Source organism: Sitodiplosis mosellana, unplaced genomic scaffold (genome assembly GCF_009176505.1).
Source record: "Sitodiplosis mosellana isolate CC-2019 unplaced genomic scaffold, AAFC_SMos_1.0 Smas_scaffold_6226, whole genome shotgun sequence".
Lineage (NCBI taxonomy): Eukaryota > Metazoa > Arthropoda > Insecta > Diptera > Cecidomyiidae > Sitodiplosis > Sitodiplosis mosellana.
Genome location: NW_022601467.1, coordinates 1,839,237 through 1,866,390, shown reverse-complemented (window position 1 = coordinate 1,866,390; position 27,154 = coordinate 1,839,237). Strand labels below are relative to the sequence as shown.

The 27,154-nt window shown below is 37.3% G+C and overlaps 1 protein-coding gene across 6 annotated transcripts in view; it reads left to right on the top strand.

Moving 5' to 3' along the window:
• LOC129579096 (nucleolysin TIAR) overlaps positions 1-27,154 on the top strand; it is a 456,813-nt gene that overhangs the window by 126,901 nt on the left and 302,758 nt on the right. For 2 of the 6 annotated variants that reach the window (XM_055468751.1, XM_055468753.1), the window contains exons 1-2: positions 6,559-8,666; positions 9,106-9,231. The exons of 3 other annotated variants lie outside the window; for them this stretch is intronic. In XM_055468751.1, the coding sequence (XP_055324726.1) occupies positions 8,582-8,666; positions 9,106-9,231 (211 nt within the window). In that variant the 5' untranslated portion in view covers positions 6,559-8,581. Of the gene's footprint in view, positions 1-6,558; positions 8,667-9,105; positions 9,232-27,154 lie in introns of those variants that run through there. One more of the 6 variants, XM_055468752.1, reaches the window with a different exon arrangement.

Here is a 27,154-nt window from a genome sequence, read left to right as displayed (position 1 = left end):
GGACATCACCATTCTGGCATTTTCCAAGTATGTACATGACAAAAATTCGCTTCACTTGATTCTTTTTGTTATCGTTTGAGTAAATGTTTATACATACAAGTCGAACCATTTGGTCCCAGGCTGGTTTTTTTTCTACATATTTCGCACAAGATCTGTTTTTGTTTCTAGCCATTTGCGAATGTTACTTGCCATACTTATATTTGCAAATAGCATTGTTTCGGATAGTGTTCATTAATTTACATGTTTGCAAAAAACGAAAATGAAAAACTTTTCGACGGGAGATTTTTTCAACTTATTTGCCTTTGTTCTGTAGACGCTTTTCTAGCTAGGCGGCTGAGTTAGAATATGAATGACTGTTCTTTAACTCATCCCCCTTTCCGCATCCCCATTCTCGTTCATTTTGTGTACAGAACTAGCGAAAACGACAAACAATACGCTTTAATTAAACCATGCGCAATTGTGATACATGTTCACAGTGCACAGTGCGATAATGGAATTTTGGATTTGTTTTGTTCAATCAGAAAATATGACATCTTTACTATGCTTTTATCAATTATTCAGCAAACAACTAACATCTGTTTTTGTTTGTTTTTTTTCTCTGTTATTACGGGACTGAGCGTTGAAGTAATCGCTGAGAAATGGTTGAGTGACAAACACTGACCAAATCAAAAAATTAAAGCACGAAATTGGGCAGAAGTAAAAGGCCTTTGGAAAAGGTAGGATATAAACCAAAACTGATGATTTGTACAGGTCTATCTGCTTTTAAAAAGCACTCAAACCCTCAAATTTCATATGCCAAATGATGATCTCGAGCATGTCATGGTTCATTAGTCATAAGTATGAGTACCCGTTCATTTTAAATGTGCTGTGTGTATTTTACATTTCCTCGGAAGACATTCTTCATCCAATTGTTCCCAATTTTTTCTCTGTTGATTTTTCAGGAACGTAGGACTACCCGAAAAAAAAACAACATAAATATGAAAAAAATAATAAAATTTTAATTCAGATTTTGTTCCGATTCCTTTGGATGTTAGTCCTTGTTCAGACTCTTTTCTTTTACTCTCTCTCTCTCTCTCTCTCTCTCTCTCTCTCTCTCTCTCTCTCCCTCTTGCCTTTCTACGAATTGATTTCCTATGTCCATTTTCCAACAATCTAAGCGTATAATGAAATGTATATTTCATTAAATTTTGCTATGCTAGCTCAAAGGTTTCTGGTGTAGCATTTGCCAAATGGTTTCTTGTTTTGTAATAATTTACAAATGGATGCAAAAGGAAAACGAGAACAAAAACAAACTGTCAAATGCACGGAAATGAAAATAATTATGATAAACAAGAAATGAAAGTAAGAGAGATAGCGAGATTGAATCGAAATATTCAGCATTTACAATCAAGAATATTTGTATCCGACTTTTATATCAGATTGGCCCAGATTTCGAGTCGAAATTTTCGACCATCGACACAAGAGAGAGAGAGAGAGAGAGAGAGAGAGAGAGAGAGAGAGAGAGAGAGAGAGAGAGAGAAAGAGAGAGAGAGAGAGAGAGAGAGAGAGAGAAAAGAATCAGACAGTACCAGTGCAGCAACTGCAAGAGCTACTATGTGTGCGCTATTTGAGCTGAATCGTTCGTTTTCTTTTCTCAAGACTATCTCAACTGTAATTAATAGAAATAATTTATGGTTTATTTCTTATTCCGTTTTGTTTTTCCCTATCTCCTGCTCGATTTCATTCACTCGTTGCTATTGCCGTGTCCTTACATCTTTACAGTTTTAAGTTTGTATTTCTTATTGGTATGGTATATGTATATTTGGTTGTGCACTCCAAAAGCGACACACATAGACTATCACATACAATATACTGTTTGACGTAACTCACAACTGGACTCTTAATCTCAATATGTATGAGAGAAAGAGAGCAAGAGAGAGAGGGAGAAAGTTAGAATTCATTTGCTTCATTATCAGAACATAATGCACCAGTACAAATAAACTCGAGGTAGTTGAGCCAAAATATTCCGTTTGCCAATGGCGAAGACGAACGAACACACAACAACCAAGGATCCCTAGCATACACAACACACACACACACACACACACACACACACACAATACACGGAATGGAAAAGGAGACCGACCAAACAATACAGTGCAGACGAAATAAACAAAAGAAAAAAACTGCATTAAACCGACATAAATAACTTCAAGCAGATAATAATGCATATACATATATTAATTTGATTTAATTTTCTTTTTGCTGCATTCATTTAATTCGGTGTGTGTTCCGTTTCTTCTTTTGCTAACTGAATGATACAATCGTTTGCTCTTTCTATGTTCTCTCTCTCTCTCCACTCATTTCGCATCAATTTTGGCTGTCGGTTCTCCCCTTTTCTCCTATTTATTTATTTGTTTTGTAATTCATACGGTTGCCAGTTTGTTTTCATTTTTAATCATGTTCAGCGGGAGAGAAACAGAGAACATTTGAGGCACTTCTCGCATCCTCATGCTAGTTGATGGACAGCGAAAAGATCAAATAGTTTGTTGATTGTAAGAGACGACGAAAGTAGACGTGATTAAATCATTTGTTGATACTTAGCAGCTGCTTCTTGTGATCAGACAAGGGTAAGAAAATGTGAGTTTAATTGAACAGAAGCTTTTCAACATCATTTGAGCTTTTCAACACTTTACGCGATTTGATTGGAACAATAAGAAACATTTGAAAGGCGTTAAATATCATTTTTAAATCAAATCGATGTGCACAAATCATATCATTGATATCGCCAATTAATCGGTTTAAAAGCGAAAATGATTTCAACCCAATTATTTGGCGATCATGAAATTTATACTTGATGTATAATGCAAGAGATTAAAATGAAAGAGAGAGAGAGAGAGAGAGAGAGAGAGCGTTAAGGGAGGGAATCAATTGCAAATGACATTGCAAACAAGCCAAAATAATTGCTTTCAAACGATTCCACGCAATTTTTGTCTTGGCAACAACTGAACAACTTCGAAAGCAACGACCTCAATAAGAAATTTTCTGAAACGGCTGTCCTTCAGCCGTGGCATCGCGAGGCTTCGGCGAACAACAGCAGCAACAACAACAACAACAACAACAACAACAGGACTTTTATTAAAAATGCGTATTAAAGCAAAGTAATTTCGCGCGAGAAAAGATTTGCCGTCCGAAGTTTCATCTTAAAAACTACCATCGTCAAATGCTGAGCGACTTTTGTGAATTATTATTGTTTGTGCGCGCGCGTAGATAAAGTTCGCGAGTGAACGGACGAACGAACGAGACGAGAGCCAAACACACCGAGTAACAAGGACGAAATATGTGATGGAAAGACGCAAAAATTGTGTGCAAATCGTTCGTTGTATCTCTTGTATTTTGTTCGGTTGTGTGTTGTCGTACATAAATTCGCGTTGTCACTTACATAAAATAATCTTAATATGATGTTGATTTAGCATGAATGCACACAATAATAATTATTATTAATCTTAATGCTTGCTGTTGAGATTTCCATGCGACAAACCTATTTTGTATTAAAATGCTTGTTTTCTTTGTCTTCAGCATTGCATTCGTTCGTTCGTTCGTTATCCATTTGTGTGTCTTCATGTGCTTTGAGAATTATGTTCACTTGTCGCTTTTCCACTGAAACGTACACCGTCTTAGTCATGCATCAGAGCATATCAACAACTGCATTTTGTTGTTTATACATACATTCGAAATTTCTTCTCCAAACTGCTCTGTTTCTCTCTTTCTCGATTTCCATTTTTCATTTCGTTTCTTTTTTTCGTTTTTTTCTCCTCTCACTCGTTTTGTTAGCTATGTGAAACTTTTTTGAGAATTCAATCCGATGTTTATAAACAAATAAATTCGGTGCATCTTTGTGTATCTGCTGTACGAGTCGCAGATTCGTATTTATTGTTCTGTTCTGTTCTGTTCTGTTTATACATTCGATATGTGAGTGCAACTGAATACGAACACATTTTTGCCGTTTTTATTTTCTGCTGTTGCCTTGATATGTCCAAACATTCCAGTGATTCCGTTACCATTTCCGTCTGTTTGGAAAACAAAATACAGTCAACAATGCGACTGATTGAAAGAAGACAAACGAAAATTTTGAAAAATTTGTCGAAAATGCGTGACTGAATCTGACTGCTTTCATATTGTTCGTTTGTACAATACTCAATTCGTTGAAGAGATTGTCGATTTTGGACGAGCGCTGGCCATTTCCATGTGAAAATGTTCTTTGCTATCGCAAAATCCACCACCTTTAATTATTTGAAGAATGTGCCACCGACGTAACTCACCACGCAAAGCGTTCGTCATAAGCAGCGACACAAACCCTCACCAAAAGCTATCGCAGTCATGTTGACTATCATTTTGAACCTTCTCTCTATTTTTGTTGTTGTTGTGTGTTGCCTTCAACCACCTTTCTCATGATTTGTGAAATTGAACAACCCACTGACAAACCTTTTAATTACAAACTTATGAATTTTTCATAACATTTTCGGGTTATTTGAACAGATTTCAACGATTATCGCTTCGAAGATAGAAGACTACCGCATCGAAGTGATTTTATTGGTGGGAATGTACAACGTACTTTCAGTTTGAATGAAAACTTTCATTGTGTTTACGACGACAGAAAATTTATTTGTTCGAATATCTAAACAGATGTGGCAAAATCATTTATAAACTCATATAAAATCCATAAGAGATATCGAGAGAAAAAAGTACACACCGAAAGCTTTTAGCTTATGAATGAATTTAAAATGAACCGCTATTCGAAAAGAATGAAGCCAAGCTATTGCATCCGATTCATTTCAATATTGCTATGAGACCCAAAAGAGAAAATGCGGCAAAAGCAAAAAAGCAAATGTAGGGGAAGTGGAAACTAAATGCGAATTCATTTAATAAATTCATATTTAAATTTTGAATGCTCGCGAAACGTCAACAATAACGACAATGAATCGGATGAATCAATGTGGATTGTGGAATCGCTTATTCATATTCGAATAATGAATGAAAATATACAGCAGAAAATACTCTCGAAATTTGAGTATTTACACAGTTGCCGATATCCTGACTGTTCTCAATGCACCACGGATGCAAAGTGCGCTTGAACCGTGCATTTGTCGGGAAACCGGGAATTGGATGTGGATTTTTTTTCTGCAAACAGTTTTAGTCAGAAACAAAAGAATCAATTTTGTATTCAATTTTGAAGTCTCAAGTAAATTTAATTGAGGAAACGAATGAACGCGATAATTTTTGGCACGATGCTTTGTGTATTAATCGTTAGTCGTTGTGATGTGCGTGCTGTGCAAGGATTTTACAATGAGTTGAATTGAGCGTCTGTAGCTCTGTAGCTCGTGGTTCGACGTTTAATTCAATATTCGCCCCACTTTTACACCGTGGATCGGTTGTATCAGGAATACCATGCGCTCGTTGTTACACACAACGGCACAGTGAATGCTATGTGCTACAACCAGTAGCAGCGATGGTGTTCACCAACTGTGTGTCTTGTTGGAAAATGTTATTGGAATTTAATGAAACCGCATGGAAAGTATGGCACATGCGCAATCAAAATATTCAATCAAACCAATGTGTTCACCGAACCCTGTCCATCCGTCGGCCGCTGTGTGAATCCATCCATCGGCCGCTGCTCTTGTTTCCGAAAGGATATTTCAGCATTTCAAAGTAAAAATGGTTTCATTTTCAACATGTTTTTCTTTTCAATCTACGTATATATGCATATATATTCCGCATGAATCTGCTGCCATGCCGTGCCGTGCCGTGCCGTGCCGTGCCGTGTCGAACACGGCTGATATGCAGCAGTGGCAAACGAAATACACGGTAATGTTGTCGAAATGAGTGGAATCCGAAGAAAATTCGCTTAATGCATGGAGGACTAACGAGTGCGACTGTTCGCTTTATGGTTGCTTTGGACGCCACTATTGTTGTGCACTCTCGTTCTCGCTCTCGCTCTCGCTCTCGCTCTCGCTCTCGCTCTCGCTTTTGTTATTCAATCATTTTCCCCAGCACACACGGGTGCAGGGTTTTCCAGTCCGATACGTGTGTGTATATATATTTCAAGCGGATTCGAAGCAGCGCGACAATGGGCAACAATACCACCGAACGCGTCAATGTTTGTCTGTTGTTCGGCGTACGTACATTTCTCCGCACATTTTCATACTCGTCGCATCGGCACATATACACATGCATATATCGACACGATCCTTGTGGTTATGATTACACAAATTCCGTATAATCCGGCTGAATGCCTACGTACGATGCGCGAAAATGTATTTGTTGCGTGCTGCGTGTACTATATGGCTTTTCGCACTGCTTGTGCTGCTGCTGCTGCTACTACTACTACTACTGCTCTTGCTGCCGCTGTTAATTGTGTTGTTGTTGTTGTTATTATTGTTGTTGTTGTTGTCACTCCTGCTGCTACACACCGTACTCCGTACTCCATGTTGCCCTATGCTATGCTGTACTCACTCGACCGACTGTAGTATGCTATCCATAGCGAGAATCGAGAAAATTCAAAAGTTTCAAAATAAAATCAGTTAGAGCAGTGTCGCCTTACGGTTAGTACGTGTTTTTGAACAAGTGAGGAAATTCGAAACCTTTTTATCTCTCTGTGTGTGCGCTATTCAGCCAAATCCATTCACGTATCTATAAATATATACATACAAACACATCGCATTGAGAAAACAGAATATAACCAAAAAAAAGTACACATATAGTTCCTGTACCATTTAATTTCAAAACAAACACTTTAATTTTGAAAAGCAGAACGAAATTATTGCCATTTCTTCCTAACTTTCCACATTTCGGAAAGAGACGGAAGCAAAGAAGACGGAGAAAAATTTCGAAAGTAACGCGAGAGAAAAAAAAAATTACTAGCGTAATTATCAACGAAAGTTAGTTTTGTCGGCAAAGCAAGGGATAGCGAACAAAAAAAGAAATCATCAAACAAATTATTCCAGCAGCTAGCGATTAATTCTCCGTGAATTTGGTACTCGCCGTGAGAAACTAAGAATAACGCACGGGGATTCAAAATAACACCGAACAGAAACAGTATTCAGGCGACCAGCTAAATTTGAATCGGATTTTTTTCTGTAAAAATTCAAAAAAAAAAAAACTGGAAATAAAATCCCTGCAAACTTGTAAAAAATACAACCGACAGCAGAGTAAGCGCTAACGGATTTTTCAAACATAATCGTTGTTCGTTGCATCGCAGAAGTATTTATGATTTTGAAACTAGCAAAACGGATCTCACGCTAAGAAAAAGATCTTTCGTTAATGAAAACAAAAAGTTATTCACTACATAAACACTTTTGCGCTAAAGTTTTCTCTTCCGATTGCAATCGGCTACGTACAATCGAATTTTCCGTTCGTTACTTTTGTTTCGTTTTCTCCCGTTATGTTGTAAACCGCAGTTGAGACAGTGCAAAGCGAAAGTGCAAAACGAGAGACAGTAAAACCAAAACATAAAACACACTTTTTAGGACATTACATTTCACATTTGTCAGCAAACGAAAAACTTTTTGCCAGAGTAAATAAAGACGTTGCATTGAGCTAATTGATTTCCGAAAATCGAACCGATAACCAAACGCAAAAAAAAAATCAACTCGCTCGAAAGGAGAAGTCAAAATATCCATGCAAAACCCAGATCGACCCAAACGGAATTGATAATATTAGATCGAATTGTACAAACAATTGTTAACACAAACAAAAAGTTTCATCGAGCAAAAGGAATATAAAAAAGGGAATAGAGCGAAAGCGAGAGCGAGAGATAACACACACTGGGTACTTTACTTTAAACAAATATAACTTTAATTGAACTGAGTGCATTCGCCTGTATTAGTTGATAAAAACGCAAAAGTTCCATTCCTTGACTTTGTCAGTCGTGTTACTTTAAATACTTAAAAAGAGTGATTCGGGTGCAATAACAATAATTCGAGTGATTTTGCTGATAGAAAAACAGAGAAAATTTTATGTGAAAGAGAAAATAGAAACGAAATTCAATCGGTTTGAAAGTGCATTGCAAAGTGTGTTAGTTTAATTTTGAAACATTTTTGACGAATCAATAACACTTTTTTGAAGTTCATCATAATCGCAGTTCCCAGTGCAGAAAAATAATACATTCGAACCGATTTGTTTGACAAAGTGTGTGCTCAAACGGAAAATGTACTGAAAAGCATTGTACAACAAAAACAAAACTGGTCAACATTATTTATCCAAAAGGAATAAAAACGTGAAGCAACCCGTCTCTACGATTACGATTTGATGCGCTATTGAGCAATACTTCATCAATAGTAACAACAGACACGACAAACGAAAACGAAAAGGACTCTCAGCTCAAACCGACACACTTGCAACGCTACGGTACCGAACGGGCAGATCTCATTCAGGTGCCTAGATTGTGAGAAGTAATAGCATCAGCTAAGAAAAATAATAAGAGCAGACGCGGCTATCGAGAGATAGAGAAAAAAAAGGGAGCTACACCGGTAGCAGCGCAACATTTCCTTCTTGAATCAGTGTGTGAATCACAAAAACCGCGAAAATTGAATTCAATCGAAAGATGTTGGCTATGTCAACCCTAATGATGCCAGCACCAACGATGGCATGTGCTCCGCCAATTGCAGTTGGACCACATAAGCCACCAGGTGAACAGCTGAATAGGATGAAAAGCACAATCTTAGCTAAACATCAAGTGGTTCGGCCACATTTTGAATCGAACCAAACGCAAACACCGTTTCCGAACCGATCGCAATCAGGCGTTGCCACCATGACCAGAGGAAATCCACAAACAAAAATGGTCATTCATATTGGACTAAACTAGATCAGTTGTTTTTCTCTGGTGAAATGAATGTGTTAATCAATTGATTTTTATTAATGCATATCCTTTTGCCTGGAACGACTAATTTTGGCCATGTGTTAAAGTGAATTTTCATGAAAAACGTGTACGCTCTTGGAATTTGGTGGCAGCCTGTTTGTTCAATCACAGCGTTAATGCTGCGTTTAAGTTTGATGCGATTCAAAATCAAGCCGAGCATCTGAGCCTTTAGCTGACTTAAAGATTTTTTTCTATTCTGCCATTCACAGAAGCTAAATTGTTGGCTATTCACCCAACACATGCTCAAACCACTCCACAGCATCAAATTCATGCCCAACAACAACAGTCGCAACAATGTCAACAACAGCAGCAATTGAGCTCGAGTAACAAGCCAGGTAATTATCAATTATTTCCGTTTAATTTATACGAAAAAGAGTAAGCAACGAGCGAAACGTTCTCGTAAATAAGGATTGCGCTGATCGGATCGGAATACGTTATCAAATAATAAAGTCATTTCATGGACAATGAAAAAGGCAAGCGAAAAGGGTTTGCCAATCGTGGAAAACAGAAGAAAAAAATTATGTGATTGTGAATGTGAAAAGTGTCTTCCGATCAACTTAATATGCGATAAATTCATTTCTCACCCTGTTGAGGAATTCTCGATTATGGTCCGATAAAGTTGGTTTGAAAAAATAAAGTAAAAACGATACTAATGAAGGAATCAAAGACATTTGAGTTTAACAGTTACAACGGTGTAAACGAAAATTTAGACAAAATCCTTGACATTTGGTTCGCACAATTGAACAATTCAGTTACTTGAACAAAAGAATATGTGATGCATGCAATCAATATTAACACTTAAACGATAATCACTAAATAAAAACATTGAAAAAATACGAACACACAAAAGCACTCCCCGTCGTATCACTGTAACTCACCGAACACTAACATCAGCAGTACAATAATAGTATTGATGCTGTGAAAAACAAAAAATAAAATAAAAATAAAAACAAAAACTAGAGAGCGAAGAAGTTGAGACTTTTGTATTGCTGTGCTCAAACTTTTGACGAAGAGATAAAATTCCAAGAATGTTTGGCATCCGATTCGAATTTCTATTTCGTTTAGAATGCTTGCCAGATAGAAATGTTTCTATTTTCGATGGGTTTCAAGCAAAAATGGTCAGTAAGAAAATGTGTGTGTATTCTGATATCTCTGCCACACACACATAGAGAGAGAGAGAGAGAGAGAGAGAGAGGCAGAAGAATGTCTTGTAATCGTTCCCTTTTCCATGCGCTGCAAATATTTAAAATATTTTTTCAAACGGGTTGGCCTGTGCCTGAGACATTTTTGCTTGAAGAAAATCCGAAAAATAAATGTAACCAAAGATTCCAACGGTTCTAACGCACACACATATGAATACGAGTGGTGTATTTAAACAATCCCGTGCGAAATCCCGTTCGTATAAACACACGTCGCCAAAGGAGGAGATGACTTCGGCGCTGACAAAATAAAACGAAAATCAAAGAAGATTCAATGTTGGACTGAACGAAGAAGAAAAAAACGATAAAAGATGTGAACGAACGCGAATCGATGAGAGGAAACACGCAAACATCGTTTTTTTTCTTCTCTCGTCGTCGTCCTCCTTCACTTACCAACACGTTCAAAACTAATTTTATTTTACAGATCGATTAATTTTCGGTGGTTGCTGACGTTGAAAACTCTTTGAAATCGGACAAATGCCCCGAAATTCGATTGAATTCCGATTTTTTTTTCTCTACTCGGCACATTCTTCAGGAACAAAGTTAACGACACTCAAAGTCCGTTTGAACGCCCAAATATTCTTTTGCCATTGAACATTGAATCCTTCTTCGTTTTCAATGGATGTTGGCGATGGTTCGGTACATTTTTTCATTCTTTTCACTTCTCACTCCCACTCTTTCTCTCTCTCTCTCTTTCTCTTTCTCTCTCTCTCTCTCTCTCTCTCTCTCTCTCTCTCTCTCTCTCTCTCTCTCTCTCTCTCTCTTTCTCTCTCTCTCTCTCTCTCTCTCTCTCTCTCTCTCTCGGCACTGAGCCGGATAGAGAAACACTCATATTGTATTATTTCGGGTATTTGGGTTTGGTGCTTGTGTCTATGGATCTATAATGTAAGGCAATGCTATTCTTTCGTTTATTCCATTCCATTGTGATTGCACTAGAGATCCATCGTAACACAAAGGCCGATAGCGAGTGTCGAGTTTGTGGCTATGTGTGTATAGTATTTATGGTCGATAAAACGACGTTTTGTGTTTAAATCGATCTCACCGCAATTTTGCTCAAAGCATAACATCAAACTTACAATTATAGAAAGTAACTAAACAGCAGTGAATAGAAAAGCCCACAGCCATTATTATGTGCAAGTATCAAGTGTGAACTATTTTCTTATCTGCTCACAGTATATTGTTCGCAATTCTTTTTCTTCTCTCTTGGTATTCGGTCTCTTTTGGCGTTCTTCGATGTTCTTCTCGTTGTACACACAGCCTCTCGTCTCCATCTCCGTGTTTTGTGGCGGTTAGTTTTCCCACAAGCCTCCACAATTTAATTTCTTTGCCCAGAATGTTACACAAATTTTTACTTTTGCTGAATTTAGCCAGCGCATCCATACGGCATTTATGTATGTATCTATCGTCTTCTCTCTTTCACTATTGCTCTCACTTTCGCTGTGTATATGTGTGATTACCTACGTATTTATGTTTGAATGGCGAATAGCACCCATCAAACTTTCATGCAAACTATTCGACTGAGAACTTACATAGAGACTGACACAAAAACACCAAAGCACACACACCAAAAATTCGAGTGAGCAGCGAGACAGAAGCACAGCAAGAAACAAAGACTATAGCTACGGAATTTTCGGCCAATCTAAACAGAAAGAAAAAGGTTTACGATTTTCCGAGTTTTCGTATCAATACTTAGTTACTCACTCTGTGTTTCTCTCTCTCTCTCTCTCTCTCTCTCTCTCTCTCTCTCTTAGCTTCAAATACATGGTGTTTAAACGGTAGTTGTATAGTATGGATACGATACGCAAATATAATGCGGTTAAATTGCACGATTGCTTTCTCTGTAAGTGAGTGAGTTCAAGCAAACAGGCGAGAGAGAAAGAGAGAGATAGAGATGGAGTGGTGGAAAATTTCCACTGGAAATGTACCGCTGAATGTATGAATTCCATCAAATAGCCGGCATAGACATAAAGTTTTCGAAGAACATTTGTTTGTAATCAATTCGAAGCCTTTAACAGCTTTTCAGTATCTTAAAACTGCACATACTCACTCACACTCACACTCACACTCACATTCATAATGTATCTAAATGTTTTGTGATGATGCTCACAGTTTCGTATGGCATTGATTTGGCCTGTATTTGTTGCAATGGTTTTGCTACAGCAATAACACAACCACATTAAAGATGACTACGATCATGACGATTGCCTTTTGCAAAATTACGTTACATGTGTCTTTCATTTTCATATTCAGTGTGCTCTTTCCCGATTTTGTGCAGGGCATGAAAGTCACTCTTTCACCGAACCATACTAAATTGATACACGTGGACATATTAAAAGTAAAGTATATTAATTGGAAATTCATCTTAGAAGTTATTCAATATCTTTTTTTTTGAGCAGCTCTGCGACATATGGGTGTATGTCAATTTTGAACAATGCAGCGAAACAGAGGAGAGAAGGAGAAAAAAATATCAAAGTCGAATAAGGGGATTCTATTGTTATGTAAATGTTTACTCTTTGCCATCAACTCAATACTCAGTAAAGCGCTTCGCAATCAATGCAAACAGAAAATCAAAGATTATACGAATCGCTTCATTTGATGTATCTGCATCCATAAATGGAAATACGTATCAAAAGATTAGCCCAACGAAAAATCCATCGACTCAAAAAGCATAAGATTGAAAATGCATACTAACTCTCTACCATTGTTTTCATCAACCATCCAGATCCAATATTGTTGAACTCAATTGAAAATTGTGATGCAATACGCATTTTTCAACACAAACTAGTTATTCTGCAAAAGTGAAAATTCTTCTGTGTACAAATGCTTGTGTTTGCCTGCATGCATTTCCACGAAAAGCTGTCATCGAAAGAATGCCAAACGTATTTAATAATAGTTTCAGAAGTTGCACCAATCAAATTGGCAAGTGCATTTGAACTGCTGGGGATATAAACTCGTTGGAAATTGTTTGTGTGTATGTGTACCATAAATGTGGTACTTGAAAATGTTAGTACGATAAAAGCGGTACATGTGTTGTTGTAATCACGGCTTAAAAGCCCCGAAAAAAATTATTTTGATGTACCGCTTTTGCGTACCAACATTTTCAAGAACCGTATTTCGTACGAACGTAACAATGTCCAACGAATATTCTCAGCAGTTCATTTGAGCTATGCTTTTGTGTACATTCTGGACAAATAATATGGTCTATTGATAGGCAAAATATTTCGTAATAAGCCCTAGCATTTGGAATGCATTACAAATTCAAAGCTGTAATCTTTCGATTGAGTTTCAATTGAAATTTTGATGTGAAAATTCCAATTTCGGTATCTGCTTGCGGTACATATTCCAAATTGATCAAAGCATATTTGTGCATATCAAGCGCAAGCCTCCGATAGGCATATGTGCACTAAAAGTAAATCGTTGGCCACAAATGTCATGCTGAATGCATCCGAATTTGGGCTACGTTTCGAAATACTGGAGCCCCAAAAGTTTTACATAACTATTAAGAAAATAGTTTCCATTAATATTATTATTACAGTGAATTAAATGGGAAAATTCCACGGAAAATATCCATCCATTTCTCTCGATGTTCAGTGGAATACATAAATTTTCAAGTGCTAAAAACAGAAGGCAATTTATTCTTTTTGAACAATGTGGCTTTTTTTACTCTCTTGCTCTCACCCACTCCAATACAAAATCCACGCTCTGTTCGCTCAATTTCCCTTTTCGCTTCACATGCCAGGCCAAAATGTATACACAAAAAAGGGAGAGAACGATAAAAATGCAGAAAAAAAAACATAACAAAATTTCCATTTAAAATTGAAAACTCGAATAAAAAAGTTTTTTTTGTGGTATTATTTCTGTGTTGACAAATTCGCTGCAATAAAATGTCACAAATCAACAAAATAATTTTCCCCTTAATCGATTCCAATCGACAGTTGTAATATTTTCCGCTAAATTATTGTCTTTTACCAAATGCCATGCACACTCGCTCTCTCTCACACACACATACACCGAATGAATCCCGGACGATGGCAAGATAGCAAAACCAAATCACCACAACACCGTATAAAATAATGCACGTACAATAAAACAGTGTGACGAACAATGAACGAACGAACGAGAACGAGTGTGCCAACAGTTTGGATGCGACAAGCGATGGCATAACCAAACAACAACACATTATAAGAATATCAAAAGTACATACACACACACACACACACACACACACACACACACACAAAAAAAACCGAAACATCAGCAATAACAAGCATTCGACAGGAATATCGGTGCGGTATAAAATGGAAAAAGCAACGCCGTTCGTAAAGCGAAATCGAAATAAAAAGCTACAACGTAACACAACAGAAAAAGAGAGAGAGAGAAAGAGTGCAGGGAAAAAGGGCCACTTCGATCACTGAAAATGTTGAAATCGTTGAAAAACAAAAATCAAACAATACAAAGAAATATTTGGCACGTGTTGTCTTTTGTCGTGCGAAATGTATGCTGCTCAATGTTCACAACACCGTGTTTGACTCAACTCAATCTCTCTCTCTCTCTTTCTCTCTTTCTCTCGTCCTTTTTATTTACGTTTTACTTCAAAGTTTTTTTCCCTGCTCATTCTTGATTCCTATTCCTATTCGATTCACTTTTTGCTCTCTCTTTGGATCCGGTTCTGGTGTTGGCAGTGATGATGTTAGTGCTCGATTTGATCAAAGCGTACAGGAAGAGGAGCACCGCTTTTTTGCCATTACACCCCGATTCGATGTGCTTGGCTTTTTTTCTTCTTCTTCTCTTCGTCTCTTGCTTACACTTTTTATGTGGCTCAACCGGCTCTAATCGAGCAGCCTCCTAGTGATACTCCAGACATAATATTTAAATGTCGCATATCGATTATACAGCCGAAATTGTGGTGAACATTCAATTCATTCGGAGCATTGAACAAATAAAGTCCATTGAATCGTTTTCGAATTCGATAAATTTGTCGAGAGATTTCCGTGATTGTGATATTCCACCGAATGAATGTGCACGTTATATGTGTTTGGTGTTTGTGTTGTGTTCTCTTTTTTTTCTGTGTGAGTGTGTGTGTATGTGGTCGCTTTGGCTAAAGTGCTTCCATTCAATATCGACGGCGTAGTGTTTGCAATGTGCTTTTTGACAAACGTTAATGTGCTGTCACCGTTTCATAACAAATACACACCAATCCTTGATATAGGATACAATTCTTTGCCTTTTATTTTATTCTTTATTTTCTATTCTGCCATTCACAATTCTTGTGTTGTTCGTCGCACTTTCTATCTTTATCTTTTTCTATCTTCTATCCTCTCTGTCACCACCACTATCATCGCCCACCATTCATTCGATCGCTCTTCTTCTTTTTGTCATAACTTGTATGCGAACGAAATAAAATTTATAAGATCAGTTTGCAATCGAAAATAAAAGGCTGAAGTGTATTTATGTCTATTTTCTGTTGTCATTGCTGCTTTGGCTCTGTATGATGTACTGAATAGTATCGATATCAATGTATTGCGATCAATTCGATGACAATAACATTGTGTAAATATATTTGCTATTGTATGAATGAAAAAGTCCTCTATTCGCCGCTAAACACGGAGCAAATAGGTACACAGGCAGAGCACAGAGTTCAAAATTCAAGATGGAACATCGGTTGGAAAATAGAGAGAGAGAAAAAAGAAAAATTACGATAGAATGACAAGATGAGAAGGCCTGTAACTTTCAATGAATGCAATATGGCGATTTGCAATAAACCGAATCAAAATGTGAATAAATTGATTGTGATGGCGAACGAATCGTGCGATACATTCAATGAAATTCACACACGTTTCACTGCTGACTTTCAACAGCCAAAGATGAAAAGATGTCTAATCATTCTGTCATATTTAGTGGTTTGGATCTGTTGAGTTTTTCTCGTTTTTCTTTTCGTTCATAAGCAATCATTGTGGCTGACATCATGTGTCAAGAACATCGCACCGCACACAGAAAATCATCCGCGATGTCCAAATCAGTAGTTTGAACATTTTGGTTCCCCTCAATTTTTTCTCTCTTCGTGTGGTTTTTTTCTTCTCTTTCTCTCTCGAAATTATCTTTTGTACTTAAGCTAAATGTAGTTGTCTTGGTTTTTGTTCGTCGCTTCAATGTCGGACAGCGGTAGATTAAGTGCTGGCTTTCAAATACCGCACGATAATAAACCAAATCAGTCGTTTGCCAGTCCCTGCCTTTGAAATACTACTTTGTCTTAGATATCTGGTCCAAGCGAGAGGAGACCTAGAGAAAAAGAGGCAGAAAAAAGTATTCCATACAAAATTTATGCTTTGTTAAATTTTCCGTGGTTGATACTCTGACTTTGGGATCATCTAACACAAAAAACACTCAATTTTTGGACGGTGTAAGTCAGATTTCTTTTAATGTAAAATGCCGACCACAGATGAATAAACACAGCCGCGAAAGGAAAAAAAAAGAGAAAAAAATGGGAAAAATAACAATGCCCGTCGTATTTGACGTGATTTTTTTTCTTTTTCTTTTCATAATATGATTAATAATATTTTTTTTTCGCTTCTTCTTTGCGGCCATTGTTCAAAGCAGCGAAGAGAAGTGAAATTAGGGAAAATTAAAGGAAAACGTACAGTGAAAGTAATCAAAACATCAATGCGTGTAGATTTTTGTCAAGTTGAATGGGGAATAAAGGGAACGTAATGAGAAAGCAAAATTCACAACAATGGTGGCATAACACACAAAGCGTGAGATAATGTTACTGACATCGAGCCGGATTTTTATTTTAAGATGTGACCCACGCATTAGCACGATGTACTTTATTTGCCAACGATGACTATCGCCGATCCAAAGGCTCATGCACTTTTTTGTGAATTTGACAAGAGCAGCGACAGCAAAAACATCAACCAACCAGCGAAAGAGCGACAAACAAAAAAAAACTTTCTCAAAATGAGACAACATCATAATTGTTCTTTTTTCCCCGTCTCTATGTATTGTGGGGACGATTTTATTTGGGATGGGCTAGATTTTTGCTTCGTTGCGCCGAATTCCATATCAAAAGAGAAAGAAAAATGGATAGGCCTGGCGAAAGGATATTAATAGTAGGAAGTTAAACAAAAATAAAATTGCGAAAATTTAAAAAAAAAAATTCATTGTCAAAATGCTTAGAATATTTTCGATGGGAGGCGCGCTTGCTCACTCGCTCCTTCATCTTTCTCCCTCACTCTTGATCACATTTCATTTTTAACATACGCATATTCATTGCATTCCAAATTACCTGTTTTCATAAAACATGCGATACACGGGTGCCGAGATTACGGTATGCAACGAGGGGGAACGTAACTATTTTACATATTTATACGAATTGTGTACAGTGTACACACATAATTTTAAAAAGAAGATGAAAGATAATACACGAGTCGGTGATCCAGTTTGCACAGAAGTTCTATACCGTTTGTTGCGGGAGGAATTTTCGATATATGCATACACATAAATTTCGCCCTTACATTTCGTGTCCCCTTTGTCCTCATTACCAACCACAAACATTTTTTTAGTCTGTTTAGTTTGTCTCTGCTGCGATTCTCGCTCTACCCTTTTTGCCGTTCGCTCTCGACGCTCCTTTTTCCACAGTCATTCGATCTTCGTTTTCATTGCACAGATACACACGCATTTATGTCAAAACGAAAAACCGAACCAAAGCCCCTCGACAACGACAACGGCAACGACACAAAATTGTGCACATCACACCGAAAAACAAAAGAGATGAATGCAAATCTCATACAACAAAGTTATCGCATTAGACACGAAAAATAAAGAATAAAAAAACATAAATGTCCGTACCGTTTTATACTGCGGTCATCATCAAAATGGTGAACGAGTATGACAAAAAAAAAACAGTTATTTTTTTCTCTCGTCTAATTTTTTTCTTTTTCTCTGTTTCTCTTCATTTTGTTTGATGCGATGATTTTTGTGCTCAACACGATCGTTTTTTTTATATCGTCACAAAAATAAACTTTACCAATTTACATAATTTATCATTTATCACAATGACTATTTTACATATAAGAAGCGGAGCATAGAGAGAGACAAACTGTTAGTTTTGTCTCGGGTTTTTCGAGTGCGCCACCATTTTCAGTTCTGAATAGCAATTGTACTTGGACGCGGTACGAGTGGAAAATCAAAATAATTTTCTTCATTCTGATAATAAGCACGGTCCAAAATGATACGAATTAAAAAAACAAAATATTTTTTGTGTGTGATCTGTCTTCGGTTTGGTACGGTGTCCCCTTGTGGGCGGTAGTCGATTCTCTGCTCAATGCTATGAACTTTTACGCTCAATATGACCATTCCATTTATCATAGGGATATTTTAGTGTTCTATTATTATTTTCTACATTTGGTAGCATGTAATGTTATTCAATGTGTTCGGTCGGCTTCCGTAATCCCCATTTCACACTGAATGCTGGAATGTGCACGCTTGGTCTTGTTGCCTTCATTACTTTTTCGGTCAAACACAGGCCGTGCACATTATGCCAACCGAATGGATGTGTTTATGCGCCATACATGTATATTTATAGGTCTGTTGTTGCCCGAGTAGCCACCAGCAGCTCTCTCTCTCTCTCTTTCTCTCTCTCTCTCTCTCTCTCTCTTTCTCTCTCTCTCTCTCTCTCTCTCTCTCTCTCTCTCTCTCTTGTGTCCGAGATCATTCCAGACAAAGTTATAAAATAATTTCACTTTTCTTGTCCACCCGAAAATCTCAAACACTGTCTCCCTCTGGTTCTCTCTGGTTCTCACTTCATTCCATTTTTCTTTTCTATTTTTTTCTTTTTCTCTCGGCTCTTGTTTGCTCTGCACCATGATATTTACCATGTTTGCTTTATTTGCCACAGTGCCGAAGCCATGTGAATTATTTTGTTTGCTTCTTTCACTTTGTCTTTTCGACCGCTCGTTTCTCCCACCCCCTTCACACATTTCTTCGGCATTATGTCTGTAGAGAAATTTAAATGCCGTTGTAGACAATATCATGGCGTCATCCAATGGAGCTTATATAACAGAATGAAACGGAATGAAAACGAAAGAGAACAAAAAATAAAACACACGTACACACATCTTTGCGTCGCAAAAAAAGCCACACCGAAGAATTGAAAATAAAACGAATCCTTAGTTGAAAATGGCTTTCAAAAGACTATATCACAGATTAGACGCTCTCCCATTTCCATCTTGAATGCACGTTCTGTGTAAATGGTGTTGTTGAGTCTACATTTTTGTGTGTATCTGTATGTGTGTGTGTTGGTTCTGGACTCAGCTTCATAACCTATAAGAATCCTTTTTTATAGCAAAGGATTTCGCTGTTTATGCTTACGAAATGAGTACGGGGATTCACTAAACAGCCGTATTGGTAATAACAAGAGAATCAATAGCAACATTTCTCTGTTCCCCAAACATACTTTATAAGCAACAACAACAACAACAACAAATACCAGCAACTAGAATATTTGTAGGATAGAGAGAAGAGAACAAAAAAAATAAGAACCGACTTAGAAAGGGTCAGTTTAGTTATTACAATGGCTCTCAACATAAAATAGCGTTTATTATGTGCATCGGGAAAACACGTTTAATAAACTATTCCGCTTTTTCTCCATGTATATTCCAATGTTTTTAACCCCGTCCGTATCGGTGCCATTCCTTAGCCGACCAAATCAAATGATGATACTGATGTTCATTATTTTTATTATCATATGTGATTTCGTAGATACAGTGCCACTGACGTTATCAGTTTGGTAAAGTTATGTGGTATGTGTTTGTGTGTGTGTGTGCACTTGGATGTGGTGAATATTTTCCTACGAGACATTTCGGGTTGACGTTTTTTCCTCCCAAATCGCAAATTACAATTGAAATGCAATTGCTCAACCGAAATGAAAACTCTCCGGTCTTTTGTTGTAACAATTTTAATGAGTTTTTATGTGGTTTGCTCGATAATGACTTTGTGCTTTGAATCTCCACATATTTCATTCTCTTCGCATACATAAATGTGTGCTGTTGCTGCTGGTGCTGCTGCTGCTACTGCCACTGCTGCACGACTGAAGTGGTTACATTTGTTGTGGAGAAGAAAAAAAATGGTATGGCTCATGGATTTGCCTCTTTATGTGCTTGTATTTGCAAGTCTCAAACTTTTGGCTAACTTAATTTATTCAATCGTTTGATAAGCAAAATATTCTGAATGCCTACAAAACACTATGTTTCCGTGTTGAAATGACGCTATCAAGTGTGTTTATATGTATGCCTTGCCAATATGCTAAGGCAGGAAACCATTTGGTTTATTGGATTGTTGTGTATTTTTGTGTGCATATTAGTGTGTTTCTGTGTGTATGTGTGGCAAAGTGCTTATACGTTGCAAACAGAAATAATCTTAGCCATGAATTATGCATGTATCTCTATGTGCAAATCAATAGCCCGATGGTATTTCCAAACACTATCCATTCTGTTTCAATGACGAAAAACGTTGACTTTTACTGCGAGCATATGTGCCAAAGCCAAATCAAAAGTTTAACATTTTTCGCCGTCTCTTGTCTTGTTTAAATGAACTCTCTAGCAAATGCTCAAAGCTGAACAAAACGCACAAGAAGAAAAGTTAAAGCATCAATATGTATTGATTATTATCTAAATCGAATCAATTGTGATTTTGATATACAATGATGGCCAGTGAGTGACATGTCGAAATGCAAATGTAGAACCAAAGCCGTCAGCAGAATTTTTGCATGCTAAACGAGTGAGCGAGAGAGCAAGAGAGCAAGGGAGCCAGAAAGTGAGAGAGCGAGAGTAAAATCGCATGTGCTTGCAATGGAGCCGGTCGACGACGTCAGTTTGTAGTTTGGAAATATCAACATTTACGTTCGCACAAATTGCTTTACTGGCTGTCTGACGACCACCAGCTACCATGGCACACTCTTTGTACAATTCGCCATAAAGCGTGTACGGGATTAGCATTGCTACATTGAGACAATTTGGGATTTTTTCTGATGCAATGAGGTCGACGAATTTTCCGAGCTATCATTTCGCGTCGCTTAATCAGCAATCAAACATTTGTCCATCAAGACATTTTAATGTATCATATAACAAACGTTCAACACATAAACTGTTACTACTGTTTTGACAAAAATCACGACGGCGAACGTTGATTTATTTTGGTTTTCTTCTTTTTGCTTTGTGTCATGGATTTTGTGATGAACAGAGAAAAAACCCGTATACAAAGAGCAGTGAAAGCCAATCACACACATTCACGCAGTGAGTTTAAGGATAAAGTATGTTCTCGTAACTTTGTATTGGAAAAAATTGTCCTTGCTCATTTCGAAGTTTGACACGACCATCAATTTCTGTGAAAATACCAATTCTGATTAGAAATCATAGAAAATCATGATTGAAACAAACTCTACTCTCAACCTCAACCCCACCCATCGACAATGCAGTCGAATTGGATTTCATGCCTGTGTTTGCAATTGAAAACAAAATAATTGAATCACGAGCATTAAAATTCTAAATCACTTTTGCGATGCAATAAATTCTCGATATGCGTCACCCTCTTCACTCATAGTGCAACTTTTTGCGCCGAATGTACTGTCGCAAAGAAGCTGAGATAAACCTTAGCTTGCAATTATGTGCGTCGCTGGTTTGATGCTGATACTGATGCTGACCCATACACGTCAGAATATGACGTATAATGATTGTGCTGTAATGTGTTAGGGCAGTATGTTTCCCTTATTGTTTGTAAGTCTGGATGGTGTATGTTATTATTGTTAGCGCTTTGCGTTGCCGAAATATGTAAGCGAAAAGCTTTAGCCCATTGTTAATGTCATCGACTGTATGTGTTCCAGCAATAACTGCGAGAGAACAAATAAAAAAGCATAGTGTGTATTTGGTGAGAGATTATAAATAACCGCTCAGGGCCTATCATCTTAATTTAACGCTGTGCGGCCAATTAAAAGATTTACAGTTTGTTTCTTGTTATCTATCGCTGAATGTGGCTATGTTAGCCAAAATGTTTGTGTGTGTGTGTGCGTGAGTTCGAGCATGTATCATACAACGCAAACCACATCAATTTGTGTGTATAGATTGGCTAACTCTCCCAGCATTATTGTAAATGTACCCCGCAGAATTTGTACGAGAGTGTGAATGTACTTATTAGGTGATATTACTCAGAGATCCACTTAATATCTTAGGCTGAAAATTCAAGTACATAATCGAAGAAAGGGCCACACGCACACGCACACCAATCCATTGAATTTCGGTTAATGTGCGAACTAAACTATCGGAACAAATCGAAATCGTTGGTCTTATTTGGTCGTTGGTTTCACGGCCGTATACTGTCTATAAATGCCGACTGCTGCAGCCGTCCATGTGCGAGTGTGTGCGTCAATATGATGGGAAAAACATTGTGTTTGACAGACACAGACAACCACACATATCAAGTCGCACTCGACGCGTTAATAACAGTAGATTTAGAATGAACAGCCGTATCAAGAATCAGTTTGGTGGATCTTTTCGCGACCGAAAAACCATTGAGAAGGAATAATGAAGGGAACATGTGTAGTAAATCGTGAAAATCTTAGAACTTTATCTGCTTCCGAAAAAGATTTATAGAACATGCCATTGTTAATTCCTTTACAGCCTACCATCTGCCATTGAACACAACATGCTTTTATTTCATCTAATGTTGCTCGTGTTCAGGGATTGAAATTCATTGAGAAACAAAAACCAAGACTCTTTAACTTGAACCATAATGATTATATGGTCCAGAAATCAGCTTCTTTCTCGCCTACTCATCAGATTTGCTTTTTTTTTTCTCGAACACTTCACTTATACGTATCGACAATTAATCAGCGAAAAATGCTATTTCCACTCCTGCTTTGACTGCCATAATCATGACCAAGTCGCACTTCGTTCGTTGCCACTTGAATAGTGTGAATATTAAATAAATACGAGCTAAAGAAAGAACGAGACAGAGGCGAACGCATCACATTCATGATTCACTCTTATCAGTTTGCATGAGGAAATAAAGAGGATACACACAAAACGATTACGCTTCACTGGCTTTGAGTGAAATTAAATAATAATAAATTATCCGTATTAAATTAGCAGTAATCGACTATTATTATTATTATTGGTTATCCAGATTAGAATCCCATCAGAGTGTTTTTATCTGAATGTTACACTCACATCTTTTGGTAGTGTTTTTTCTCATTTCTCACGCATTTACATCATTTTTCTCTTTACAAAAGCCCGTTGAACGAAGAAGCATTCCTTCATCTCGCAAAATGAATGTCATTAGTAATAAATGGTCATTACTGATTTCAAATTTCTTTGCGTACAACGCATTTCCATGTCAATTGTGCGCATATTAATTTGCATACGCACTTCATGCTATTTCATTTTTAATTGTATCGTGAAATCGTAAATATTTATATATGGTTCACCTTTTGATGTTGTGTCACACTATTGTCGGATTATTGTATTAATATATTACATTAGTATTATTATCTTTAAAATCGCAAATAATTTATTTGTATTTAACCAATAATAATTTTGGCACGAGGGATTATTGCACACACCGTTCGTTCAGGGATCCGAGCTTTATATACATGTATGTGTGTCTCTCTTTTTCCCTCCCTCTTGCTGTATGTCTTGCTCATTTTTCGGGCCACAGTTTCGGATGGTATAATGGCGTATTGTAGTTGGAGGCAGACACACAATGCCCGATAACATGTGCACCGAGTTATTATAATACACATTTCACATGCGACCTCAATCCATAAGCAATTCAATCAAAGAGATTGGTTTTCGCTATAAATCGAATCATTGTTATCAATTTCACCATAATCAGCAATAATGTTATGCAGAGAGTTTAATTAAATTTATAGAAGTTTCGATCGAACAGGGCTTCGAATCGAACGGTTCCGAATTGACGCGCTTAAGATTAAGGGGTGGTATTTAATTTTCTAATAATGCTACGGATTTGAGCTGCTTGCCACAATATCGTTATCAACATCGCAAAGTGGAAAATACGGTAATAATCATATTCCAATTTCCTTTGCACGAACATTGCCGCTGCTGCCACACGTTGCCATCGATGGTGGAGCGTGCCTAAATGAATGAACCAACCAACGAACCAACGAATGAACGAACGACGCGAGAACATTTTCATCAGTCATCGATAGTAGTAAATATAAATGATCAGTTTGCAACAAATAGAAAAATAAGCAAACTTTACCAAAAATCAGAGCTTACGCTCTCCGTTGCAAAATATGAATGGTGCAATTAATAGCTGAGGCAATTTTATCGAAATCACTTCGTGAATTGAATCAGCGGTTTATTTTATTTGAAAGATAAACGGAACCGTGTATTTGTGATATGGTGTGTGTGTCTGTGCGGCATACAGCATCGCATCAATTCAGCATGAACGATTCTGTTCAATTCAAAGATGACCGTATCACACCGAATAATATAGATATCCTTCTTCGAAGTACTCTCTACAGATATACATATATATATATATATATATTTGTTCAAATTGCTGTCATCGTTGCAGCAAAGTCCTAAGTAGAATTGATTTTGATTAATTGCCTACAAAGCACAAATCCAATTGAAAATCTGATCTATCTTGAGTAACATCCACAAAAGGGGAAAACACGAAGATGATTTGTGCATACCATTTTCCAACACCATGAAGCTAAATTGAACAAAAAATATCGGTATTCATTCGCTGATATCAATTGCACAGATTGTAACGAATCTGTGCTAGCAGCATAGATGAATGCAGCACATTTTCCTAATGAACAAAGTAAATATTCAATACAAATTGGTAGTGATTTGTCGATTAAATGTTTACCGATCTCTTTTCATTTTCTTCTACTTTTACCAAAATGTCTTTTTGCCAAAAAGTAGATAAAAAATTGTATGTGTGATTGTGGCTGTGGGTGGTTTTTTGTGTGTGCAGTTGCCGCAACAAAATGACCAGGCTTATGTATCTGGTTCATCTTGATGGTCTATTAAATTAAGCGTTCATAAGCAGTAACCATATCGAGTTATATAATTGCAAGTAGACATTTGAATTCTCACGCTCATACACAACAGCCGGTATAATGCCGTCAAACACTTGACTCAGTGCCACTTATGCAACGTACTTAACTCAGTAAGCGATTTGAGGAGGAGGGCGAGTGTGCGCCTGGACATCTCCGGCTATTAGCACACAGTGCAACCTGTACCGGTTTGCATCGTTTCCATTTCTTCTTCGCCATAGATGAATGAGCAAAAAACCCATGCGATTCCGTATAATTTACATTACACACACAAGTGTTGTAGTGCTCTCGACCGATTTTCTGTGTGTTTTTGCTTTTTTTCGGTGATTTTGCCTTGATGCACCACTCATGCTCCATCTTGTTCGTTCTCTTGCTGTATGTTTGCAAGTGTATGTGTGCATGTGTGTCTGTCTGTCTATCTGTTATAACACTGAAAATGGTGGCTGTATGGAAATATTTATGCTGCTGATGATGTGACCGCAAAATGGCCACGTAATAATTTCATACATTTCTCCCATCCAACCATCAATGTAATAACAATCACACGCATCACCACCATCAACTCAAATAGAGAACGATGATATAGTTGAAAATGGTGTGATGGCAATGACTTTGCAAAAGTGGCTGGCCACCGTTCTCTTTCTCTCCCTCTCGCTTACATTCTGGCCAAACGCGCACCAACATGTTCCAATTCCAATTACACTAATAATAATCAATAGATCAATAGCTCAATGGCCATAATTAGGCAAAGCAGAATTGTCTGATCTAGTTACAAGGCGTGATTTTATTAAAGAGCAGAGGTGCTTTCAATTCTGAACTCTTTTCAAAGTTCATAATCGCCCTTGCAAGCCCACGAGGCACTGTGTAGTTGAGCAGCTCGTGTGCCTCAATGTGCGCTCCACCGAAAATGCCAATAGTTCAAATGCATATTTGCCAATGTACAAACTTTGGTCAAATGCTCCGAACATTTGCCTAAGCTTACGGCAGCATTGTTCTTTCTCTCCGTCGCTCCCTTTCATTCAAATACATGCAGCATTTCTTGTATTATCGCTCCCACTGTCGACGAACATGTAATCGAAACGCAAGAGAGAAATTTATTTTCAAGCTCGATTGGCTTAGATTGTTATTACTGTTATTTAGATTATTTAAATTAAGTGGCAACTGAGTGAAAATTGGCAACGAAAAATATTTCCCAGAATTTCTTTTAATTAAGAAATCATCGAAATATAGCAATGCGCATGGAGAAAAAACCAGCAAACCAATTCCGAGTATCACCATTTCGTCGCATCCGAGATGGATGGAAAAAAGTCAAATTGAATTGAATGAAAAAAAAAAACCGAATGAGAACAAAAAAAAAAAGACAGAAAGGGAGAGAGAGGCAGAGACAGAGAAAGAGAAAAAAAGAGATTTAAGCACTCGTTTTATCTGCTTTTTTGATTAGCGAATCGTACTAAAAATAGAAACCAGACGTAACTTTTTTGCCATGAGCATGCACTGCGGTACAACCGAATCGCCATAGCTCAACAAATATTTCATGAAAAGTGAAGTCTTCTTCCAAAACTTCTTAAATTAAATTTTATTTGCAAACATTAAAACATGCTGATTTCTGGCTCGATAAACCAAACAAATAAAAAAAAGGAACTAGCAGTAGTTGTAGCATCAGCGCGGCAGCACCGAACAGCTTGAAACATCGTAAATATTATGGAAAAAAAAAGTTAAAACCATGGACATTCTGTTAGCCTGTATTCCATCGGTTTATCTAATCGACTGCGAATAGTAAAACTTGCTATAAATGCTGATACATAATCCATGAAGATCTGCTTCAGTTATATAATCGGCCCATACATACATACATACATACATACATACATCGCTAACGAGATTGAAAAAACCCGAAAAATTGCTTTGGCATGTGAAATAACTAAAATGGTATTTTTGCTTGTTCAATAGACTCGATTATGCATTTTTTGGAGGCAGACAAAA